The sequence below is a fragment of the Nicotiana tomentosiformis genome, chromosome 8 (genome assembly GCF_000390325.3).
Source record: "Nicotiana tomentosiformis chromosome 8, ASM39032v3, whole genome shotgun sequence".
Classification (NCBI taxonomy): Eukaryota; Viridiplantae; Streptophyta; class Magnoliopsida; order Solanales; family Solanaceae; genus Nicotiana; species Nicotiana tomentosiformis.
In genome coordinates this window covers 132,118,281-132,141,574 of record NC_090819.1, presented here as the reverse complement: position 1 = coordinate 132,141,574, position 23,294 = coordinate 132,118,281, and the positions used below count along the sequence as shown (strand labels likewise).

General features: G+C 41.0%; 1 protein-coding gene across 1 annotated transcript; it reads right to left on the bottom strand.

The window, feature by feature from the left end:
- Positions 1 to 5,233: 5,233 nt before the first annotated feature.
- Positions 5,234 to 6,713, bottom strand: LOC104118269 (uncharacterized). Its single transcript, XM_009629485.1, has 3 exons — positions 6,057 to 6,713; positions 5,614 to 5,817; positions 5,234 to 5,527 (listed from the first exon to the last, which is right to left on the bottom strand). Exons 1-3 carry the CDS (start codon positions 6,711 to 6,713, stop codon positions 5,234 to 5,236), a joined length of 1,155 nt encoding a protein of 384 aa, XP_009627780.1.
- Positions 6,714 to 23,294: the final 16,581 nt, after the last annotated feature.

Here is a 23,294-nt window from a genome sequence, read left to right as displayed (position 1 = left end):
AAGAAGGTGAAGTTTTCCTAAGGGTTCGGCAGTCTCTCGAAGATAAGTATAGATGTCTCCGTACTGATCCGCAAGACTCTACTAAACCTGCTCATGACTCGTGAGACCTATGTAACCTAGGCTCTGATAACAACTTGTCACGAGCCAAAATCCGCATGTCGTGATGACGCCTATCTCAATACTAGACAAGTCGACAATCTCAATAAATCACAATTTCGTTTAAGATTGAAAACATAATATTTGAATTCAATAGAAAACCTCACAATTACACCTACATAACACTCCCAAAACCCGGTGTCACTAAGTACATGAGCATCTAAATGATAATAAAGTCTGACTGATAAAAACACTGTCTGAAAATATAGAACAATACAAAAACTGAAAGGAAGAGAGGCAAGGTCAGCGGAAGCCAAGCAACTACCCTGATGGTCTCCAACTGGTAACACACTGAGGTCTAACAGTCGTCGTGTCCAGAAGCACCTGGATCTGCACACAAGATGCAGAGTGTAGTATGACTACAACCAACTCAATAAGTAAAAAGACTAACCTTTGGGATGAAAGTACTGACGAGCTCAGCAGGTCTAGTCCAGTATAGAAATAACGGTACAGAAATTTAGGCATGCTTTTAAATTCAATAGTTAAACTCGGTACTTTTATATGGCCAATCCAGCCCAGGGAAGATCCATCCCATATATATATATACACACATCAACTGCCAGTCAGTGACTTAGTACCGTATAAGGCCAATCTAGCCCAGGGGTAAATTTATCCCCAAATATATATGACTAGGACAATATCCATGTCCAGGGAAAATTCATCACAATCATAAATCAATAAGGCAAATCCATGCCCTGGGAAGTACATCCCGAACATATATAAATAAGGCAAGTCCATGCCCTAGGAAGTCCATCCCGAATATAAATCATCTATGCTCACTGTGATGGGTGCAGACTCCGGAAGGGCTCCTTCAGCCCAAACGTGATATAAAGCCGATATGGCCTGCTACAGGCGGGCAGCCCCGATCCATATAATGATAAAGCCTATAAGGCCTGCTGCAGGCGGGCAGCCCCATTCCATATAATAGTAATATATAAAGCAAATATGGCCTACTGCAGGTGGGTAGCCCCGATCTCATAAATATCCTCACAGTGGATGAACATGACTAAGTATGAAATGTACATTTTCAAACAATTAAATTCAACAGCAACACGACCCTGTTGGACCCAAATATAACGGCACGTAGCCTAATCATGATCTTAAATATGAGTCTCAGCTCAATTTCCTAACACGTGGAGAATATTTGGATAATAACATGATTCTTTAATTTTACAACTTCACATAATTTATTTAAGTCACAATTTCTATGGTACACGCCCACACGCTCGTGACCTAGCATGTGCGTCACCTTCAACAATTGATATAACACAAAATTTAGGGATTCATACCCTCAGACCCAAGTTTAGAAATATTACTTACCTTAAACCATGTAATTCTTTACTCCGCTATGCCTTTGCCTCGCGAAATGGTCTCCGAACGTCTCAAATATAGTCACAATTAATTCGATTAAGTCAATATAAATTATTGGAATTGATTCCATATGAAAATACTAATTTTCCAATAAAATCCGAAATTTAACTGAAAAATCGCTCGTGGGAACCACTTCTCGGAACCCGACAAAAGTTATGAAATATGAACGCCCATTCAACCACGAGTTTAACCACACAAAATTTACAAAATTCCAACATCAGCTCGATCTCCAAATCAATTAAATCTTATTTCCAAGTCCCTGAGTCAAAATTCCCGATTTACACCTCTAAAACACGTAATCTAGTCAGATTATTCGATGATAATTCAATATTATGAGTAGCAATGATCATAAGTGATTTACCTCAAGTTTCCCTTGAATTCTCTCTGAAAATCCACTAAACGACGGTGCTTGAAATGTCAAGAATGACAAAAATGTCGGAACTCCTCTGTTTTGTACACTGCCCTAAGCTTTCGCACCTGAAGCTAAATTTCTCGCTTCTGCGGTGAAGCTTCCGTTTCTGCGAAGACACTTCTAGTCCCCGACTCGCATACCTGCACTCAAAATCTTGTACATGCGGGTGCGCTTCTGCGAGCCCCTCACCACGACTGCGACCACGCAGGTGCGAAAAAATCGTCGTACCTGCGAGCTCTGCCCAGTTCTCTTCATGGTCGCATTTGCACTCCTTAGCTCGCACATGCGAGCTCGAACCTGTGACCAAAATTCCGCAGGTGTGATTGCACCAGAAGACTAATATTTCCAGATTTTTCCTTAAGTCCGAATTTGATATGTTAACCATCTAAAACTCACCTGAGGCCCCCAGGACCTCAACCAAATACACCAAAAAGTCCTACAACATCATAGGAACTTAGTCAAATCCTCAAATCACATCAAACAACACTAAAACCATGAATCATACACTAATTCAAGCTTAATGAAACTATGAAATTGCAACTTCTACATTCGATACCGAAACCTATCAAATCAAGTCCGATTGACCTCAAATTTTGCACACAATCATAAATGACATAACGGGGCTATGAAAATTTTCAGAACTTGATTCTGACTCCGATATCAAAAATTTAACACCCCGGTCAAACTTTCAAACTTAAATTTCTATTTTAGCCAATTCAAGTCTAATTTAGCTACGGGCTTCCAAATAATTTTTCGTAAGCGCTCTTAAGTCCAAAATCACCATACGGAGCTATTGGAATCATCAAAACTTTATTCCAAAGTCGTTTATACATAGGTCGACATGCAGCCAACCTTTTCAACTTAAGTTTTAAACTTTGGAACTAAGTATTCCCATTCATTCCAAGACCTCACCAGACCCGAACCAATTACCCCAGCATGTCATATAATAACTGTAAAGCACAAATTGAGCAGTAAATCGGGAAACATGGTTGTAATACTCAAAACGGCAGGGTCGTTACACCTACAAAGAACTTTTTTTATTGGACTTTAATCACTCAAGAAAGCTGTTCACAAAATCCATCATCGGGAAAAGTCCAAATTTTCTGATATTGTTTTTCTCAATTTTTGTTTTTTTAATTTGCATCACTACACTAAGAAGGAATACTACAATTAAGCTAGGATAGCATAGAAAATCACCCAAACAATATCCTCACCCCATACATAAAATTGTGCAATGTCCTCAATGCACACTATAAATAAGAAGAGTGTAAAAGATACTCTCTGGTAGGCCAAAGGTCGAGCTCACGGGTACTTAGACTTCCCCCAGGTATGGTTATTTGTGTGGTCACTCCACACTTAGTTCTCACCATCTAGCTCGCTTTTTGCACCCTTCCAATGGCTTTGCTTCCTTTGCTTATATTCCTACGACATCAAAACAACCACTACAAAAATAATATAATAAAAAAATAAAAACAAAAGAAAGCAGTAAAGTTGGGTTGCCTCCCAACAAGCGCCTGATTTAACGTCGCGACACGACACATGGCCTCGCTTACTCATCAACGAGTACAACATTGGTCTTCTCACGATCAATTATTCCTCCGCAATAGTGCTTGACTCTTTGTCCATTCACTAAAAATTTCCTTTCACCATTTAAAGCGCGCAACTCAATTGCACCATAAGGAGTGACTCTCACCACCTCAAATGGGCCTGACCATCTCTATTTTAACTTCCCAAGAAATAGCTTGAGCCTAGAATTGAACAATAATACCTGTTGGCCTGGCTCGAAGTGACTTGGCTTGATATGCTTGTCATGCCATCTTTTCATTTTCTCTTTGTAAAGCTTAGCATTTTATAAGAGTGCAGCCTGAACTCATCTAACTCATTCAACTACAAGAGTCTCTTCTCACCCGCGGCTTCAAGGTCCATATTCAACTTTTTAATGGCCCAGTACGCTTTGTGTTCAAGTTCAATAGGCAAGTGACATGCCTTCCCATAAACGAGCTTATACGGCGATGCCCCAATTGGCATTTTGTATGCAGTTCTATATGCCCACAAGGCATCATCTAACTTTGCAGCCCAATCCTTTCTATTCACACTCACCGTCTTCTCTAAGATTTTCTTTATTTCTCTGTGAGACACCTCAGGTTGTCCACTTGTTTGAGGATGATATGCTGTAGCAACTCTATGGCGGACTCCATATTTAGCTAGAAGGTTATTCAATAACTGATTGCAAAAATGTGACCCTTCATCACTAATCAAGGCACGTGGAGTCCCAAACCTCTAGAATATGTTCTTTTTCACAAATGCAGCTACCACCATGGCATCATTTGTTGGCAATGCAATTGCCTCTACCCATTTTGACACATAGTCAACTGCTAGAGAGATGTATTTGTTTCCTCTGGACAAAGGGAATGGTCCCATAAAATCTATCCCTCACACATAAAAAATATCGACCTCCGGGATGTTATTCAAAGGAATCTCATGTCTCTTTGTGATTGTTCATATTCTTTGACACTGGTCACATTTCTTAAAAAATGTATGGGCATCCTTAAATAATGTTGGCCGAAAGAAATCGGACTGTAATATCTTTGTAGATGTTCTATCGCCTACATGATGGCCCCCATAAGATGATGCATGACAATCATACAACACTAATTCCACCTCCTTTTTTCTGGAATGCATCTCCTCATCAACTGATCAACATACTGCTTGTACAAGTATGGCTCATCCCAGTAATATAAGTTCACATCATGTAAAAACCTCTTTCTAGCTTCAGATTCAATTTTAGGAGGAAGTACGCCCCTCACAAGATAGTTCACATAGTCTGCATACCATGGGGGGAAGATCTTTGGGTGATACAAAAAATTGCTCATCTGGAAATGCCCCTTTAATTTCTCCACCCTCCTCCACGTGGTCATGATTTTTCAGCCATTATAGATGGTCAGCTACTTGGTTCTCTGTTCCCTTTTGATCTCGGATTTCTACATCAAATTGCTGCAACAACAAAACCCAACGCATCAATCTAGCCTTAGATTTCTTTTTTGTAAATAGATACCTGATTACTGCATGATCAGTATGGACTATGATGTTTGTTCCCACCAAGTATGCTCGAAATTTCTCAATGGCCCACACAATGGCTAACAACTCTTTTTTAGTAGTGGTGTAATTTAGCTGTGCATCATCAAGAGTCTTACTCGCATAGTAGATGGAATAAAACACATTGTCTTTTCTCTGGCCTACCACTGCCCCAATAGCATGGTCACTTGCATCACACATAAGTTGAAATGGTAAGGACTAATCCGGTGCCACAATAATAGGGGCAGCCACCAATGTCTTTTTGATCTCGTCAAATGCCTTGAGGAAGGTGTCATCAAAATTGAAAGTTACGTCCTCTTCAAGCAACTTGCACAAAGGAGTAGATATTTTTGAAAAATCCTTTATAAAGCGCCGATAGAACCCCGCGTTTCCCAAGAAACTCCGGACACCCTTCACATAAATGGGTGGAGGTAATTTTTCAACCGCCTCCACCTTCACCTTATCAACTTCAATGCCACTTCTAGACACATTGTGACCCAACACGATGCCTTCCTGCACCATAAAATGGCACTTTTCCCAATTCAACACTAGATTTATTTCTTCACAACGGACTAACACCTTGCTCTAATTCTTCAAACAGTTATCATAAGAAGACCCAAAGACTGAAAAATCATCCATAAAGATTCCACAAAGTTTTCCACCATATCGGTGAAAATAGCCATCATGCATCTCTGGAAAATGGATGGTGCATTACAAAGACCAAACGACATATGCTTGAAGGAGAAAGTGCCATAAGGACAAGTAAAAGTGGTCTTCTCCTGATCCTCTAGGCATATGACGATCTGGTTGTACCCCAAATAACCATAAAAAAACAATAATATTCAGGCCATGCCAATCTGTCCAACATTTGATCAATGAATGGAAGTGGGAAATGTTTCTTGCGGGTTGCTTTGTTGAACCTTCTATAATAAATGCAAACTCTCCACTCCGTTACAATGCGAGTAGGAATTAGCTCATTTTTCTCATTCTCTACCACAGTCACCCCCCCACCCTTTTGGGGCACACATTGCACTAGACTTACCCAGTTGCTGTCCGAGACAGGAAAGATGATACCTGCATAGAGCCACTTGATTACTTCCTTCTTCACGACCTCTTTCATGATGGCATTTAATATCCTTTGCTGCTCAACACTGGGGTTGTGTCCATCTTCCAGGAATATTTTATGCATGCAAAATGATGGACTGATTCCCTTGATGTCAGCAATTGTCCACCCAATAGCCTTTTTATGTTCGCGAAGTACTCTGAACAATTTTTCTTCTTGTACATTAGTCAAGCTAGATGAGATAATCATTGGCAATGTCTCAGAGTTCCCCAAATAAGCATAGCACATATGCACTGGAAGGGGCTTAAGTTCTAGCTTTGGAGCTTCTTCAATAGATGACTTAGGAGGGGTTGGAGTGACAAGCCTTTCCAACTCCTCAAATCTCCCAAACCCATGGACATAAATGCAAGACATGTCAATTACTTTCTCAATTTCTCCCATCATTTCATCTTCACTGTCTTCTTCATCACTAATCAAAGCTCGTTCAAGAGGATCTATGGGGCTCATATAAGGAACCGATGACGTAGCATCACTTTCCACCACAAAAATCATGGATAGCTCTTCATAGTGGGCTGGAAATCTGAGTGCTTTATACACATTGAATTCCTCCACTTGATCACCAACTTTCATCATCATCTTTCCTTTGCATACATCAATAATAGCTCAGCCCGTGGTTAAGAATGGACGCCCCAAAATAAATGGGACTTCCCTATCAGAATCACAGTCCAAGATAATGAAATCAACAGGGAATATGAAAGAACCCACTTGAACTAACACATCTTTAATCACTCCTTCAGGATGAGCAAGGGAGCGATCAACCAACTATAAGATTACCATTGTTGGGCTTGGCTCACCCAACCCCAACTATCTGAACACAGATAGTGGCATCAAATTGATGCTCACTCCAAGATTACACAAAACTCGCATGAGTGCATGCTTACCAATCGAGATTTGGATAGTGAAACTACACAAATCCTTCTATTTCCAAGATAGCTAGCTTTGGATTCTAGAGCTACATTCCTCACTGAGTGCCAACCTCCTTTTATTTGCCACTATGTACTTGATGTATTTTGCATATTTGGGCACTTCTTGTAGGATGTCTACTAGTGGAATAATTATTTGCACTTTCTTCAAAATATCAAGAAACCTTTTATACACGGCATTATCCTTCACTTTCTGCAATCTTTGAGGGAACGAAAGTGGTGGCCTGGCAACTAATGGTAGGGGTTGCTTAGCCACCGCCTCTTCAGCTGGCTTCTCTAACTCCTTTGATTTTTGTGATTCTGACTCTATAGTGGCTGGGTTCTCATTAAAGGTCACTTGTTTTCTCTTTTTCGACTGGACTTCTTCTAATTGTCTCCAATTTCTGAATGACACATCATTAATAGATGCCTTAGGATTAGCCTCAGTGTCGCTGGGAAGAGCTCCAAATGGTCGAGTATATTGGGCACTAGAAAGTTGTCCCATTTGTCGCTCCAAATTTCTCATTGATGCGGCTTGGGCCTGTTGATCAACCATTACTTTCATCATTATCTCTACTATTTGGGCCTTCTAGTCAGCCATAAATTTTTTCATCATTTCCTCAAGGTGACTCATCGAGTTTGCATATTTTTCAGCCTGAGGTGGTCTATATTGTTATTGAGGTTCTTGTGGCCTGTATTGATTCTGAGCACCTTGGTTTCCACCCCATGAGAAGTTTTGGGGGTTCCTCCAGTTGGGATTGTAAGTGTTCCCATACTAGTTTGTCTGTCCCCTATTTGCATTACCCACAAAATAGACAGACTCTGGATTAACTGGGCATAAGTTGCTCGTATGACCCTCTCCACATACAATTGAACCTGTTACACTGGCTGAGCTTGTTGCTTGTTAATAACCAAGGTCATCTGATTCAATTGGTTGGTCAATGTGGAAATCTGAACTGATAATGCCGATACGACATCTAACTCGAGAACCCCTACAGATTTTTGCACTATGTGTCTACCCGTTTCTCCTTGCCAATCTTGATTGCTTTTGGAGAACTTGTTCAATAATGCATATATTTCATTAAATATTTTTTCCAGTCTTCATCCGCTGAGCCTTCAAGTATGAAATCACTCTACTGGGAACATAGTCTATAGAACTGCTCCACTCAACCCTCGGCAACCCCAGCATCGCCAACATCACGGTCTTAGCGTGACAATCTAGAACAGCATGACATGGAGACAACCAATCCATACCCAATATCACATCAAAATCGACCATACTGAGCAGCAAAAGATCCACTATGGTTTCCAGAACCCTAATGGTCACCACACATGAACCATATACGTGGTCCACAATAATAGTATCACCCGCATGAGTAGATACATGAACAAATGAAACTAAAAACTCACAAGGCATATCCAAAAAATGAGCAAAATACGAGGAAACATATGAATAAGTGGACCCGGGGTCAAATAATACCGAGACATCTCGGTGGAAAACTGAAACAATACCTGTAATCACAACATCTGAAGCAATGGCATCTGGTCTGGCTGGGTGGGCATAGAAATGGGCCTAGCCTCCCTCTGATCGGCCTCCCTCTCTCAAACGGCCCTTAGCTGACTAAGCTCCACCCCTAGTTGGTTGGGCGGGTGGTGGAGGAACTGGTGCTAAAGTCGAAGGATGACTCTTCTGCTCAGATGAACGTCACGTCAGGCGGGGACAAAACCTCTTGATATGACCCAAATCCCCACACTCAAAGCAACCTCTACCGGCCACTAGGGACTAAAGGGAACCGCGAGCACTAGAATAACTACTAGAAGGTCCTGACACAGATGAACCCTCAGCTGATGGTGCATGCGACGAACTCTAAGTTGGTAGCGCGCAGAATGATGTCTGGCCCTGCTACTAACCATGGGGCCCATGACTGAATGATGCACCTCGGTGCACTGGGCGAGCCGTTTGAGCTAGCCTGAAAGGACGACCTCTAGCGTGCTGTAACTGACCCCCAGAAGGAGCACCACTATATCTTCCGTGTCCACGAGGCCTCTTGGCCTCCCTCTCAACCCTCTCTTGACTGCGAACCATCTCAATCTGACGAGCAATGTCGACAACCTCATCAAAAGTAGCACCAGACACTCTCTCTGTGGTCATAAGCAATCGCAGCTGATAAGTGAGGCCATCTATAAACCTCCTAATCCTCTCCCTGTCTGTGGGAACCAACCAGATAGCATGATGGGCCAACTCTGAGAATCGCATCTCATACTATGTCACAGACATATCACCCTAACGAAGCTGCTCAAATAACCTGCGCAACTCCTCTCTGCGGGACTGAGGCACGAACTTTTCTAGAAAGATAACGGAGAACTGCTGGCAGGTAAGGGGAGCTGTACCGACTGGCCTACGCCTCGCATAAGCCTCCAACTAACTGAATGCAACCCCAGAGAGCTGAAAGGTAGTGAACGAGACCCCACTGGTCTCCAGAATACCTACTTTACGAAGTATCCTCTAACACCTATCCAAGAAACCCTGTGCATCCTCTCTCTCTGCACCACTAAAAGATGGAGGCTGGAGTCTCCCAAACCTCTCCAATCTACGCTGCTCATCCTCAGGCATAACAGGAGCGACATAGTCATAAGCAGCTGCAACCGGTTGGGCTGGTGGTGCCCCTGGTGTCTGGAATCCATGTACCACCTGCTCTAGTGTGCGGGCAGCGGGAGTCTGAGCACCTCCACCAGCCTAAGAAGTGGCTGCTGCGGCCGGAATAGAGACCGCCTGAGCAAGACTGGTACACGTGGTCAGAATCTGAGCTAAGGCCTCCTTAAGGCATGGAATCATAATAGGCACTGGTGGTTCCTGAGCTGGTGCATCAACAACTGGAATCTGGTCCTGATCTGGGGCAACTGGTGGATCTGCAGGTACTGCCCCAGCTGTTGTACGGGCTGCACCTCTACCCCTACCGTGGCCTATACCGCAGCCTCGTCCTCTCGCGGCCCTCGCTAGTGGTACTGGTGGTACTAGTGGTTGTACATCCTGCCTGGTAGTACGAGTCCTCACCATCAGTGAGAGAATAAAATAGCAAATGTTTAGTTACTAGAATCAACAGATTCATACGACAAGAATTCAAGAATGTGGAATTTCCTAAGGATTCTGCAGCCTCTCGAAGATAAGTGCAGAAGTCTCCGTACCAATCTGCAAGACTCTACTAAACCCGCTCATGACTTGTGAGACCTATGTAACCTAGGCTCTGATACCAACTTGTCACGACCCAAAATCAACCGTCGCGATGGCGCCTATCATGGAACTAGGCCAGCCTCAACTCAACAACCCAACACCAACAACAATAAGTTTAAAAACATTAACGGAAGCATTTAACATTAAAGAAAAACTATTTAAAACATATGAAAATCCAAAAGTGATACAATGCAGCCCAAAACCAAGGTGTCACTGAGTACATGAGCATATAGATCAGAAATACAGTCTACTCAAGTGTCTAGAGATATAAACTGAAAGTACGACAAAGATAAATAAGGAGAGTCAAGGCATGCGAATGTAGTGCAACTACCTTGATAGTCTCCAAAACTCTAGGATCCTCAATAAGCAACCGCTGCTACAACTCGTATCGCCTGGATCTGCACACGAGGTGCAGGGAGTAACATGAGTGCACCAACTCAGTAAGTAACAAGTCCAAACTTTGGACTGAAAGGTAGTGACGAACTTGACCTCAATTGGTATAACAAAAATAAATGTGCAGAAACATAGGCATGCTTTCAAGTCAAATATACAACTCAAACAGTAAAGGAAATACAGATCTGAACAGTGTAAGGTATACAACTCGGCTATCTCTACATTCCAATGTACAGACTGTATGAAATAAACCATGTGCTCCACTCTCAAGTATTCAATCACTCGGTACTGTATATGGCCATCCGGCCCAGGGAAATCCATCCCGGAACATATACAACACTAATTATAAGTCACCAGTACCGAGGAAAAAGGGGCAATCCAACCCTGTGGAGAAATCCATCTCCAAGTATCAAGTACTTCAGACAAATCTATGTCCAGGGAAATCCATCCCTCAATAATATCATCCGTGCTCATTATGGGTGTATTATAGATTCCGGAGGGGCTCCTACAGCCTGAACGCTATCATAATCATCAATATAACTGCTGCGATGTGCAACCCGATTCCATAACTGTCACTCATAACCAGGCTCTCGGCCTCACTCAGTCATCAACCTCTCCAGTCTCACCACAGGCTCACAATGTCATGAAAACAACCTGAAACAATGATATAATGAATCAATAAATAACTGAGACTGAGATATGATATAAAAATGCATGATCATGACTGAGGATGGAATATTAAATGAAAACTAGTGATATGACAAGAAGAAACGACCGCTAAGGGTCCAAACAATACCGGCACAAAGCCTAAACATGATATCTAGCATGATTTACAGCTAAACTACTTCATCACATGATGAAAACATAGATATCAAAAGGATAGAGTCACTAAACGGTGCCGTGGAATCACCCAGGTCACAATTCTCATGGTGCAAGCCCGCACACCCGACACTTGGCATGTGCGTCACCTCAATACCAATCACATAACACATAACTTGGGGTTTCGAACTCTCAAAACCAAGTTTGAAAATGTTACTTACCTCAAACAAAGCAAAGTCCTACTCCGGAATGCCCTTGCCTCTCAATTTAGCCTCCCAACGTCCTGAATCTAGCCACAAGTAATACAATACGATCAATATAGGCTAAAGGAATCAATTCCAGAAGAAAAATACCAAATTATAGCTAAAATCCGAAATCGACTCAAACCTGGCCCCTGGGGCCCACATCTCGGAATCAAACAAAAACCAAAAAACCCAAAAGCACATTTACTCACGAGTCTAGTCATACCAAATTTGCCAAAATCCTACCTCAATTGCCCCTCCAAAACCCCAAAGTTCACTCTCCAATTCCCAAGCCCTAAATCCCCAAATTTCCAATTCCAATCACTAATTAAATGATGAACAAAGCCATAGATTCACGAAATTTATACCATTATGGGTTAGAATCACTTACCCCAACATTGCTCCTTCAAAACCTTCAAAACATCGCCTATCTCCCGAGTTTCTCAAGTCCAAAATTGAAAATGAAAGACAACCTCGAGCTAGTGCTTTTCTGCCCAGCAATACCGCACTTGCGGTCCATTGATCGCTTCTGCGATGCCGCACCTGCGGAAATTCCATCGCAGGTGCGGATTTCAGTTAAAATCCTGACTTTGCTCCTGTGGCCTTGAGACCGCATCTGCGCCCTACGCAGGTGTGGAAACTCTCTCGCTTCTGCGGTCAAAACTCGCACTTGAGCTTGCCTGCTCGCATTTGTGACTCACACAGGTGCGGGAATACCTTCGCACCAGCGGTTCCTGCCCAGGTCCTCCATGGCCACATCTGCGGCTCCTCAGTCGCTCCTACGGGCTCACACCTGCGGCTCCTACTCCGTAGGTGCGGAAGACACCAGAACTAGTAGCTTCAGATGCATTTCATCAACTCGAATTCTTTCGTTAACCATACGGAATCACCCCGAGCCCTCGGACCACAACCAAACATACAAACTTATCCTATAACCTTATACAAACTTAGTCGAACCTTCGAATCACTCAAATCAACATCAAAATACCAAATTACGCCTAGATTCAAGCCTAAGAACTTCTAAAATTTTGCACACAAATTAGAAATGACACCACGAAATTACTCCAACTTCTAGAAATCCAATCCGACCCCGATATCATAATTTCCCCAGCCGGCCAAAATCGCCGAAATTCTAATTTTTGCCAATTCAGGCCTAATTCTACCATGGACCTCCAAATTACATTCCAGACGCGCTCCGAAGTCCAAAATCACCTAACGGAGCTAACAGAACCATCAAAATTCAAATCCGAGATCGTTTACACATAAGTCATCATCCGGTAGATTTTTCCAACTTAAGCTTCTAATAAAGAGACTAAGTGTCTCAATTCACTCCGAAACCACTTCGGACTCAATCCAACTAACCTGGTTTATCATAATATAGCTGAAGAACACAAAAATAAGTAGGAAATTGGGGAACGAGGCTATAACTCTCGAAATGACTAGCCGGGTTGTTACAAAGGAAAATCTCAAATCTTTTACGTTAAAGTTCTAGAGTACTACAAAGTATCAAAGAAAGGTGAAGATGTACTTCATAGGAAGTGGAATTTATTTTGTTCCTATTTTAGAAAGGAGCAGTCTGTATCTGTAACACCCCGTACTTTAGACAGAGTCCCACGCGGCAAAACACAAGAGTGGTATCATAGCCCTTTTGTGTTTTGGCGATGTGGGACTCTGTCTAAAGTCTGGGATGTAACATACACCCCCTCTTATGGACTCAACGTCCTCGCTGAAGTTTTCCCTGCCGTATGGGATTTGCCTACACTCAGCATTGAGGTTTGCCCCACCTAACTGAGATTTGCCTAAACTAAGTTGAACTCTGACACAACATCAGCAAGGCTGACACAAAAGTGGCTCTGATACCATTTGTAACAGACCAGCCCGTTAGTGATATTGTCCGCTCTGGGCGTAGGTCCTCATAGGTTTAAAATGTGTCACTAAGGTCGAAGGCTTGTTAAATTATATACCAGTATCCCTCTTGTGTTTTGCCGATGTGGGACTCTATCTAATGTTACATACATCCTTTCTTATAGACTCAGCGTCATCACTGAGTTTTTCCCTACCGCATGAGATTCGCCTAGACTTAGCACTGAGGTTTGCCCCGCCTAACCGGACTTTGCCTAAACTCAGTTGAACTCTGACCCACCATCAACATGACTGACACAATAGTGGCTCCGCTACTATTTGTAGCAGACCAGCCCGCTAGTGATATTATCCGCTCCGGGCTTAGGCCTTCACAGATTTAAAATGCGTCCCTAGGGTCTAAGGCTTGTTATCTTATATACCCAGCATCACTCTTGTGTTTTGCCGATGTGAGACTCTACATACTGTCTGGAGTGTTATATACACCCCTTTTTATAGACTCAACGTCATCGCTGAGGTTTGCCCTACCGCATGGGATTCGCCTAGATTCAGCACTGAGGTTTGCCCCGCCTAAACGGGATTTGCCTAAACTCCGTTGAACTCTGACCCATCATCAACATGACTGACACAATATTGGCTCTGCTACTATTTGTAGCAGACCAGCCAGCTAGTGATATTGTCCGCTCCGGGCTTAGGCCTTCACGGATTTAAAACGCGTCCCTAGGGTCTAAGGCTTGTTAACTTATATACACAACATCACTCTTGTGTTTTGCCGATGTAGGACTCTATCTAAAGTCCGGGGTGTTACATACACCTCCTCTTATGGACTCATCGTCATCGCTGAGGTTTGCCCTACCATATGAGATTCGCCTAGACGCAGCACTTAGGTTTGCCCCACCTAATCGGGATTTTCCTAAACTCAGTTGAACTCTGACCCACAATCAACAGGGCTGACACAATAGTGGCTCTGATACCATTTGTAGCAGACCAGCCCGCTAGTGATATTGTCCGCTCCGGGTCTAGGCCTTCACGGATGTAAAATGCGTCACTAGAATCTAAGGCTTGTTAACTTATATACCCAGCATCACACTTGTGTTTAGCTGATATGGGACTCTGTCTAAAGTCTGGGGGTGTTACAGCATCATTATGGAATGGAGAAAAAAAAAACAAGTTAAATAATATAACTGGATATTTTGAGTTTTTCATCTCTGATATATCTTTAGGATAGGAAACATACCAATAATTAAGAAGGCGTGTAGGGGACGCATATATACCAAGAACTCTAAATATATGCACCAAGAACCATTTCTTACTTACAGACGCTATACAAATTTCTCAAAAAAAAAAAGAGAACTAGAGTTTGAAAAAGAGAGATGCATAACATAATGAGCGCTTCAAGTTCATCGAACATTTCCAATGAAGATTATTGGAAATTATTTCATGGAATGTCAGTCACTGCTATGAGAAAAATACATTTAGAAAAGAGGCTATAGAAGCGTATCTACAGATGTACAAACCTCACTTGGTAATACTGCAAGAGTGCGAAACGCACACCAAATGGAAAAATAGCACTAAACATGAAACCCTGGTGTTACTATGGGACAAAGAACGCATCAATTATGATATATCTTTTTGATATCACAAAGAATACACCTAAGGGATTAACTAATATATATCGGCAAATATTCACCTAGTTAAATATCCATCGGTTAAGTTCAAATTTCATGAAGTTTATGGAAATCTAACATATGGTCTACATTTAGAACCATTAAAATTTACACCACATCATGAGTGACGTAATAAGTTATATGATACATCATGACCTATGATCGGGGGATGCTAATCTAACCCGCCCATCAAAGAGAAGTATCAAACTCTCCAAATACAAAAGAGCATATGAGTAACTTCATCAATTTTACGGCTAGCCCCGGTAGTTTAGATTTATATTTCAGCCCCTTTACATATGGAGATACCAAATCACCACAAAGATTATCCAAACTTGATAGGATAATCTGCACTTCGAAATTTTATACTTCATTTGAACGTGTAACACCAACGATTCTAGGAAGCGACATTTCAAACCATATGCCGATAAAGTTGAGGTTGGCATGCCCAGGTAAAGTTGTACAAGTGGAGAAGAAAAAATTGGTATCCAAATAGGCACTATGTGAGAATTAAGTCCAATTGCAGTTATGCTGGTTTTGTGAAACTACGAAATTGACAGCTCTCTTCTCTTTCCCCCCACCCCCCCCCTTTTATCTGGGCCATGAAAACTGGACATCTACTAATGCATTCAATTAGTGGTGTTCATAAGAACCCGAAAAATCGAACCAAACCGAAAACTGAATCAAACCGACCAAAAAATCGATACGTTTTAGGTTTGGTTTGGTTTTGGTTTTGAATTTAAAAAACCTAACAAATTTGGTTTAGTTTTTGTTTTTATCAAAAAATAACCGAAAACCCGAACCAAACTAACCATAAAAGTAGTTTATTATTACACCTATCATATATATGTGTAACGACCCGGCCAGTCGTTCCAAGAGTTATAGCCTTGTTTCCCTATTCCTGCTTCTTTATGTGTTGTTCAGCGGTGTTGAATTGTATTGAGTTGGTAGGTTTGGGTCCGGAGTATATTTGGAGTGAAATGAACACTTAGTCTCTAAGTTAGAAAGTTAAGTTAGAAAAGTCAACCGGAAGTTGACTTATGAGTAAACGAATTCGGATGTGGATTTTTATGATTTGGTTAGATTCGTTGGGTGATGTTAGACTTAGGAGTATGTTCGAAATGTAATTTGGAGGTCTGTGGTAGAATTAGGCTTGAATTGGCGAAAGTTAGAAATTTGGGGATTTTGGTCGGCAGTGAAAAATTAGGTATCGGGGTCGGAATGGAATTTCGAAAGTTGGAGTAGGTTCGTAGTGTCATTTTTGACGTCTGTGCAATATTTGAGTTAATTCCGAGTTGATTTGATATGTTTCGGCGCGAGTTTTTGAAAGTCGAAAGTTCGAAAGTTCATTTAGTTTGATTTGAGGCGTGTTTCGTCGTTTAAATGTTGTTATGCTTGATTTGAGGCATTGTTTTGGTCTGTGTTATGTTATGGGACTTGTTAGCATATTCATACGGGGGCCCGAGGAGCTCGGGTGAGTTTCAGATAGGTTTGGGCTGCGTTGCGCTCGTTTTTTTTATGTTTTGATGTCGTTTCTTCAAGCATAAATGATATCATATTGAACAAATGAGATTCTATTTCTTTATTTATTTAATAATTAGATCCGTATCGTAATTACGGACCCGTAGTAGAAAGAATCGTCGCATGTGGACATCGTATGAGGATTTTATGATCATTTTACTAATAATTAGGTTGCCAGATTTTTAGTTTAATTACGCAATTGCCACTGACGGTGTATTTAAAAATCTGCACGATTTGCAAATATTAAAACCTACATATCTCCTTCATTATAAGGTCAAATTGAGTGATTTAAAAGCCTAACATAACTAAAGTTTCACAAGGAATCCATTGGAGGCATAAAAGTCGAGTTTCTGGATAGTTGGGCTCGAAAAAAGAGGCAGAATAGCTGGCAGAAAAATATATAAAACGAGGGTTTGTTCATTCGGTCATATTTTGAGTTGAGGAGCTCAAATTTGGGCAATTTTGCGGGCGATTTTCACCATAAGGATTGAGGTAAGTGTTCTCTACTCAGTTTTGGTTATATTTCATGAATCCATCTTCGTTTTTGGGATTTGATTGATGATTTCAAAGTGAAATTGAGGGAGTTAGGGTTTGAGTTTTGGAGAATTTAAGTGAGGATTTGAGGGACCAAACGGAGTCCGATTTTGATGAATTTTATATGGTTAGACTTGGGAGAGGACGAGGTTTATTATTTTGCCATTTTTGACTGATTTTGAGACGTGGACCCGGGACCAAATTTTGGCCGGTTTCGGATTTTTGGCATATTTTGTAGTTTTTATTGTGGAATTCGATTTGTTAGCCTATATAGACGGTATTAATCTGATTATGGTAAGAGTTGGAGCTTTTGGAGACCGATTCCAGAGACGAGGGCATCCTAGAGTAGGATTTTACGCTGTTAAGGTAAGTAACAGTTTTAACTCTGGTTTTGAGGGTATAAACCTGCAGAATTTGATATCGTGTGACTGTTTGAAGGTGATACCCATGCTAGGTGATGGGCGCGTGGGTGTATACCTCGAGGGATTGAGACTTGGTCCGTCCCATGAGGCCTCACGGCCATCATCTGTGTTTATGTAGTTACTTGTTGTTGAACTTGTCTGCCTTCATGTTAGAGATCATGCTTAGGCTTTATTCATGCTCACATTATTATTACTTAATCTTAGAAATTATTGTACATGTTTACCTCAGTCTCTATTATTTGCTAATATGTTGTGATACTTGATGTGGGCGGTGTTCCCTTATTTGTTGATGATGGTGAGGCTAGTGAGGTACATGATTGAGTGAGGCCGAGGGCCTGGTTGTGAGGATAATAATACCATAGCGAGTGAGTTGTCCGCATAGCCCGTGAGTTGACCGTGCGAGTCTAAGTATTGATACCATAGCGCGTGAGTTGTCCGCGTAGCACATTAGTTGACTGTGCGGATCCATGTATTGATATGATGGCACGTGAGTTGTCCATGCTTAGCGCTTGGGATCTGGGTGCCCCTCCGGAGTCTGTACACACCCCTAGTGAGCGCAGTGTGTTGAGTGTTGAGTGCTGAGTGCGATTGATGAGTGATGGAGTGACACTGCTGTGAGGTTAAATTTATTTATGTTGTTGCTGCATTTATCTGTTAAACTTCTTTGTGGAATTTACTGAGTTATGGAATTTACCTATTTATTTCTGTTTATTTTAAAATTGTGAAAATAAATAATTGGACTGTTTTACTTAGCTCGTCACTACTGCTCAGTTCCTTAGTTATTTCTGTTACTACTGAGTCGGTTGTACTCACACTACACACTACACTTTATGTGGAGATCCAGGTGATTTAGAGTGTAGCGATCGTTGAGTTCAGGTCGGCTATCTGTGGAGATTGCAAGGTAGCTGCTAGCGTCCGCAGGACCTTGTTACTCCTCTTGTCATTTCTTATTTTGGACAGTTAGACAACTTATATATCTTAGTTCATAGTTTTAGATGCTCATGACTTAGTGACACCCCGATGTTTGGGGCTCGTTTCCATTTTTTTCTATATTATATTTAGAGTTGATTTACTTTATGAAAATTTAAATGTTCAAATGTTTTATTAAATTCTTATAATCAGTTTAGTAGTAATATTTTGGGAAGTAGGCTTGCCTTGTAACACGATAGGCGCCATCATGACCATGGTTAGATTTTGGGTCGTGACAAGTTGGTATCAAAGCCTAGGTTACATAGGTCTCAAGAGTTATGAGCGGGTTTAGTAAAGTCTTGCGGATCGGTAAGGAGACGTCTGTACTTATCTTCGAGAGGCTACAGAACCTTTAGGAAAATTTCACATTCTCGAATTCTTTTCGTGCGGTATTGATTCAGCTTAATGTGTAACTCTTTGAATTCCTTACACGCATTCGTATGCGCACATGGGCGCTCGATATCAGTTTTGCATCAATGGATTGTGATTACCTGGATGAGGTGCGAGATATGATTTTTGTGTGTTGATGTCGGGCCAGTCTGGAGGACATGAGGTCGGATTTTGACTGTAGCTTGAGCACATAGGTGTTGATTGTTTAAGCGCATGCTTGTGGTACTTTTGGGGATATTTAACAGAGTATCCAGCGGCTTATAAGCCTTAGGGCAGTGTGGTTGTATGCTTGGGTCTCGTGTGGTGAATCTGGGTTAAGGATTGTGGTGTTATGGAGGGGCAAAGTATCAATTTGAAGGTAATTCAGAAGGAACTCGGATAGATAGGACATCTTGGTAGTAGGTTGGATCGGCATGGTAATGGGAATGATTAGTTCTTTGGGTGTGTATGAGGTAATGAGTTATACAGGTGTTTTGTGGCAATGTCCTTGGGTTTTTGGTGGTCTGCGTAGCTTGGTTGAGTAGGAAGGATTCAGTCCTGACGGATTGGTTTTGTGCCATTGGGGTTCGAAGAGAGTTCTTGATGGTTTTGAGAACAACTCTTGTCACGTTCGAGGACGAGCATTTGTTTAAGAGGGGGAGGATGTAACGACCCGGTCAGTCGTTTCGCGTGTTATAGCCTTGTTTCCCCATTCCTGCTTATTTAGGTGTTGTTCAGCGGCGTTGAGTTGTATCGAGTTGGTAGGTTTGGGTTCGGAGTAGCTTTGGAGTGAAATGAACACTTAGTCTCTAAGTTAGAAAGTTAAGTTAGAAAAGTCAACCGGAAGTTGACTTATGAGTAAACGAATTCGGATGTGGATTTTTATGATTCGGTTAGCTTCGTTGGGTGATTTTAGACTTAGTAGTGTGTCCGGAATGTAATTTGGAGGTCCGTGGTAGAATAAGGCTTGAATTGGCGAAAGTTAGAAATTTGGCGATTTTGGTCGGTTGTGGAAAATTAGGTATCAGGGTCGGAATAGAATTTCGTAAGTTGGAGTACGTTCGTAGTGTCATTTGTGACGTGTGTGCAACATTTGAGTTAATTCCGAGTTGATTTGATATGTTTCGGCGCGAGTTTTTGAAAGTAGAAAGTTCGAAAGTTCATTTATTTTGATTTGAGGCGCGTTTCATCATTTAAATGTTGTTATGCATGATTTGAGGCCTTGAGTTGGTCCGTGTTATGTTATGGGACTTTTTAGTATGTTCGTACGAGGTCCCGAGGAGCTTGGGTGAGTTTTGGATAGGTTTGGGCTGCGTTGCGCTCGTTTTTCTTATGTTTCGACGTCGTTTCTTCAAGCATAAATGATATCAAATTGGACAAATACTCCGATTTATTTTTTAATTGAAGCATTAGATCCGTATCATAATTACGGACCCGTAGCAAAAAGCATCATCGAATTTGGACATCGTATGAGGCTTTTATGGTCATTTTACTAAGAATTAGGTTGATAGATTTTTCAGATTAATTACGAAATTACCACTGACTGGGTATTTAAAAATCTGCACGATTTGCAAATATTAAAACCTACGTATCTCCTTCATTATAAGGTCAAATTGAGTGATTTCAAAGCATAACTTAACTAAATGTTCACAACGAATCCATTGGAGGCATAAAAAGCAAGTTTCGGGATCGTTTGGCAAAAGAAACAAAGGCAGAATAGCTGGCAGAAAAACATATAAAATGAGGGTTTGTTCATTCGGTCATATTTTGAGTTGAGGAGCTCGGATTTGGGTGATTTTAGGGGAGATATTCACCATAAGGATTGTGGTAAGTGTTCTCTACTCAGTTTTGGTAATATTTCATGAATCCATCTTCGTTTTTGGGATTTGATTGATGATTTCAAAGTGAAATTGAGGGAGTTAGGGTTTGAGTTTTGGAGAATTTAAGTGGGACCAAACGGAGTCCGATTTTGATGAATTTTATATGGTTAGACTCCGAGAGGACGAGGTTTATTATTCTGCCATTTTTGACTGATTTCAAGACGTGGGGCCGGGTTTTGGCCGGTTTCTGATTTTTGGCATATTTTGTAGTTTTTATTGTGGAATTCGGTTCGCTAGCCTATGTTGATGGTATTAATCTGATTATGGTTAGATTTGGAGCATTTGGAGACTGATTCCAGGGTAGGATTTTACTCTGTTAAGGTAATTAACAGTTTTAACTCTGGCTTTGAGGGTATAAACCCGGAGAATTTGAAATCATGTGACTGTTTCGAGGTGATACTCACGCTAGCTGGCGGACGTGTGGGTGTATACCTTGAGGGATTGAGACTTGGTCCGTCCCGTGAGGCCTCATGGCCATCATATGTGTTTACGTAGTTACTTGTTGTTAAACTTGTCTGACTTTATGTTAGAGATCATGCTTAGGCTTTATTCATGCTCACATTATTTGTACTCAGTCATAGAAATTATTATACATGTTTAGCTCAGTCTCTATTATTTGCTAATATGTTGTGATACTTGATGTGGGCTGTGTTTCCTTATTTGTTGATGATGGTGAGGCTAGTGTGGTACATTATTAAGTAAGGCTGAGGGCCTGGTTGTGAGGATATTAATACCATAGCGAGTGAGTTGTCCGCATAGCCCGTGAGTTGACAGTGCGGGTCTAGGTATTGATACCATAGCGCGTGAGTTGTACGCGTATCACGTTAGTTGACTGTGCGGATCCAGGTATTGATATGATGGCACGTGAGTTGTCCGTGCTTAGCGCTTGGGCTCTGGGAGCCCCTCCGGAGCCTATACACACCCCTAGTGAGCGCAGAGTGTTGAGTGTTTTGAGTGTTGAGTGCTGAGTGCGAGTGATGAGTGATGAGTGATGGAGTAACACTGCTGTGAGGTTGAATTTATTTGTGTTGTTGCTGTATTTATTTGTTAAACTTCATTGTGGCATTTACTGAGTTATGGAATTTACCTGTTTATTTTTAAATTGTGAAAATAAATAATTGGACTGTTTTACTTAGCTCGTCACTATTGCTCAGTTCCTTAGGTATGTCTGTTACTACTAAGTCGGTTGTACTCATACTACACCCTGCACTTTATGTGCAGATCTAGGTGAGTTAGAGCGCGGCAATTGTTGAGTTCAGGCTCGCTATCTGTGGAGATTGCAAGGTAGCTGCTAGCGTCCGCAAGACCTTTTTACTCCTATTGTCATTTCTTCTTTTGGACAGTTAGACAACTTATATATCTTAGTTCATAGTTTTAGATGCTCGTGACTTAGTGACACCCCGATGTTTGGGACTCGTTTCCATATTTTTCTATATTATATTTAGAGGTTGATTTACTTTATGAAAAATTTAAATGTTGAAATATTTTATTAAATTATTATAATCGGTTTAGTAGTAATATTTTGGGAAGTAGGCTTGCCTTGTAACACGATAGGCACCATCACGACCATGGTAAGATATTTGGTCGTGACAATATGTGTATATTTTTATATAATGTTTCTAAATTTTATGGTACGTATTTGTCATTTGTATTGTTAGTCTAGTTCCTTGCTATTATAATAATCAAATTCTTTGTCTTTACATTCTAGTTTGATTGGTAGTTTTCTTTTACTAAGTACAAGAATTTATTTCATATTAAAAATAATCGATTTTTAATTGAGAACTTAAATTCTTCATCACTATTTTATTCAATTATCATCAATATATCTTGAAAATCATAGATTTCTCAAAGAGCAATTGAATTGTTAGTGTTACGTTGAAAATGTAGTCGCCGGAATATGCGTTTGGTAGTGTATGTCTCGTATTTAAGAAAACAAAATCGATAAATAACTGAAAAATCGAAAAACCGACAAAAGCCAACATAAACCGAATCGATAAAAATCCGACTCAATTGGTTTGGTTTGGTTCCAATATTTGAAAAACTCACTTACTTTGTTTGGTTTATGTTTAGGGAAAAACTGACCCAAACCGAACCATGAACACTCTAGCTGTGTCATAGCGAGAGCTCAACTCAAGTTTTCATATTTCCAAAAATGAGTTCTGAAGAAAGATGTAAGCAAATTTGCAACTAGATGAAAACACCGACTTCGGTAATATATTACCCTATTAATATTGTACCTGAGAAGATAAAGTTTAAAAAAAGACAATAAAGAGAACAAAGGAAGATCTCAAATCTTTTACATTAAAGTTCTAGAGTACTACAAAGTATCAAAGAAAGGTGAAGATGTACT

Excerpts from the sequence above, each read along its gene's own strand:
- LOC104118269 (XM_009629485.1), bottom strand. The coding sequence starts at position 6,713 with ATGATGATGAAAGTTGGTGATCAAGTGGAGGAATTCAATGTGTATAAA. Across the intron at positions 5,818-6,056 it reads CTGTCTCGGACAGCAACTGG|ATCGTCATATGCCTAGAGGA; the intron begins GTAAGTCTAGTG and ends GGGTACAACCAG. Across the intron at positions 5,528-5,613 it reads TGGGTCTTCTTATGATAACT|GAAGGCATCGTGTTGGGTCA; the intron begins GTTTGAAGAATT and ends TTTATGGTGCAG.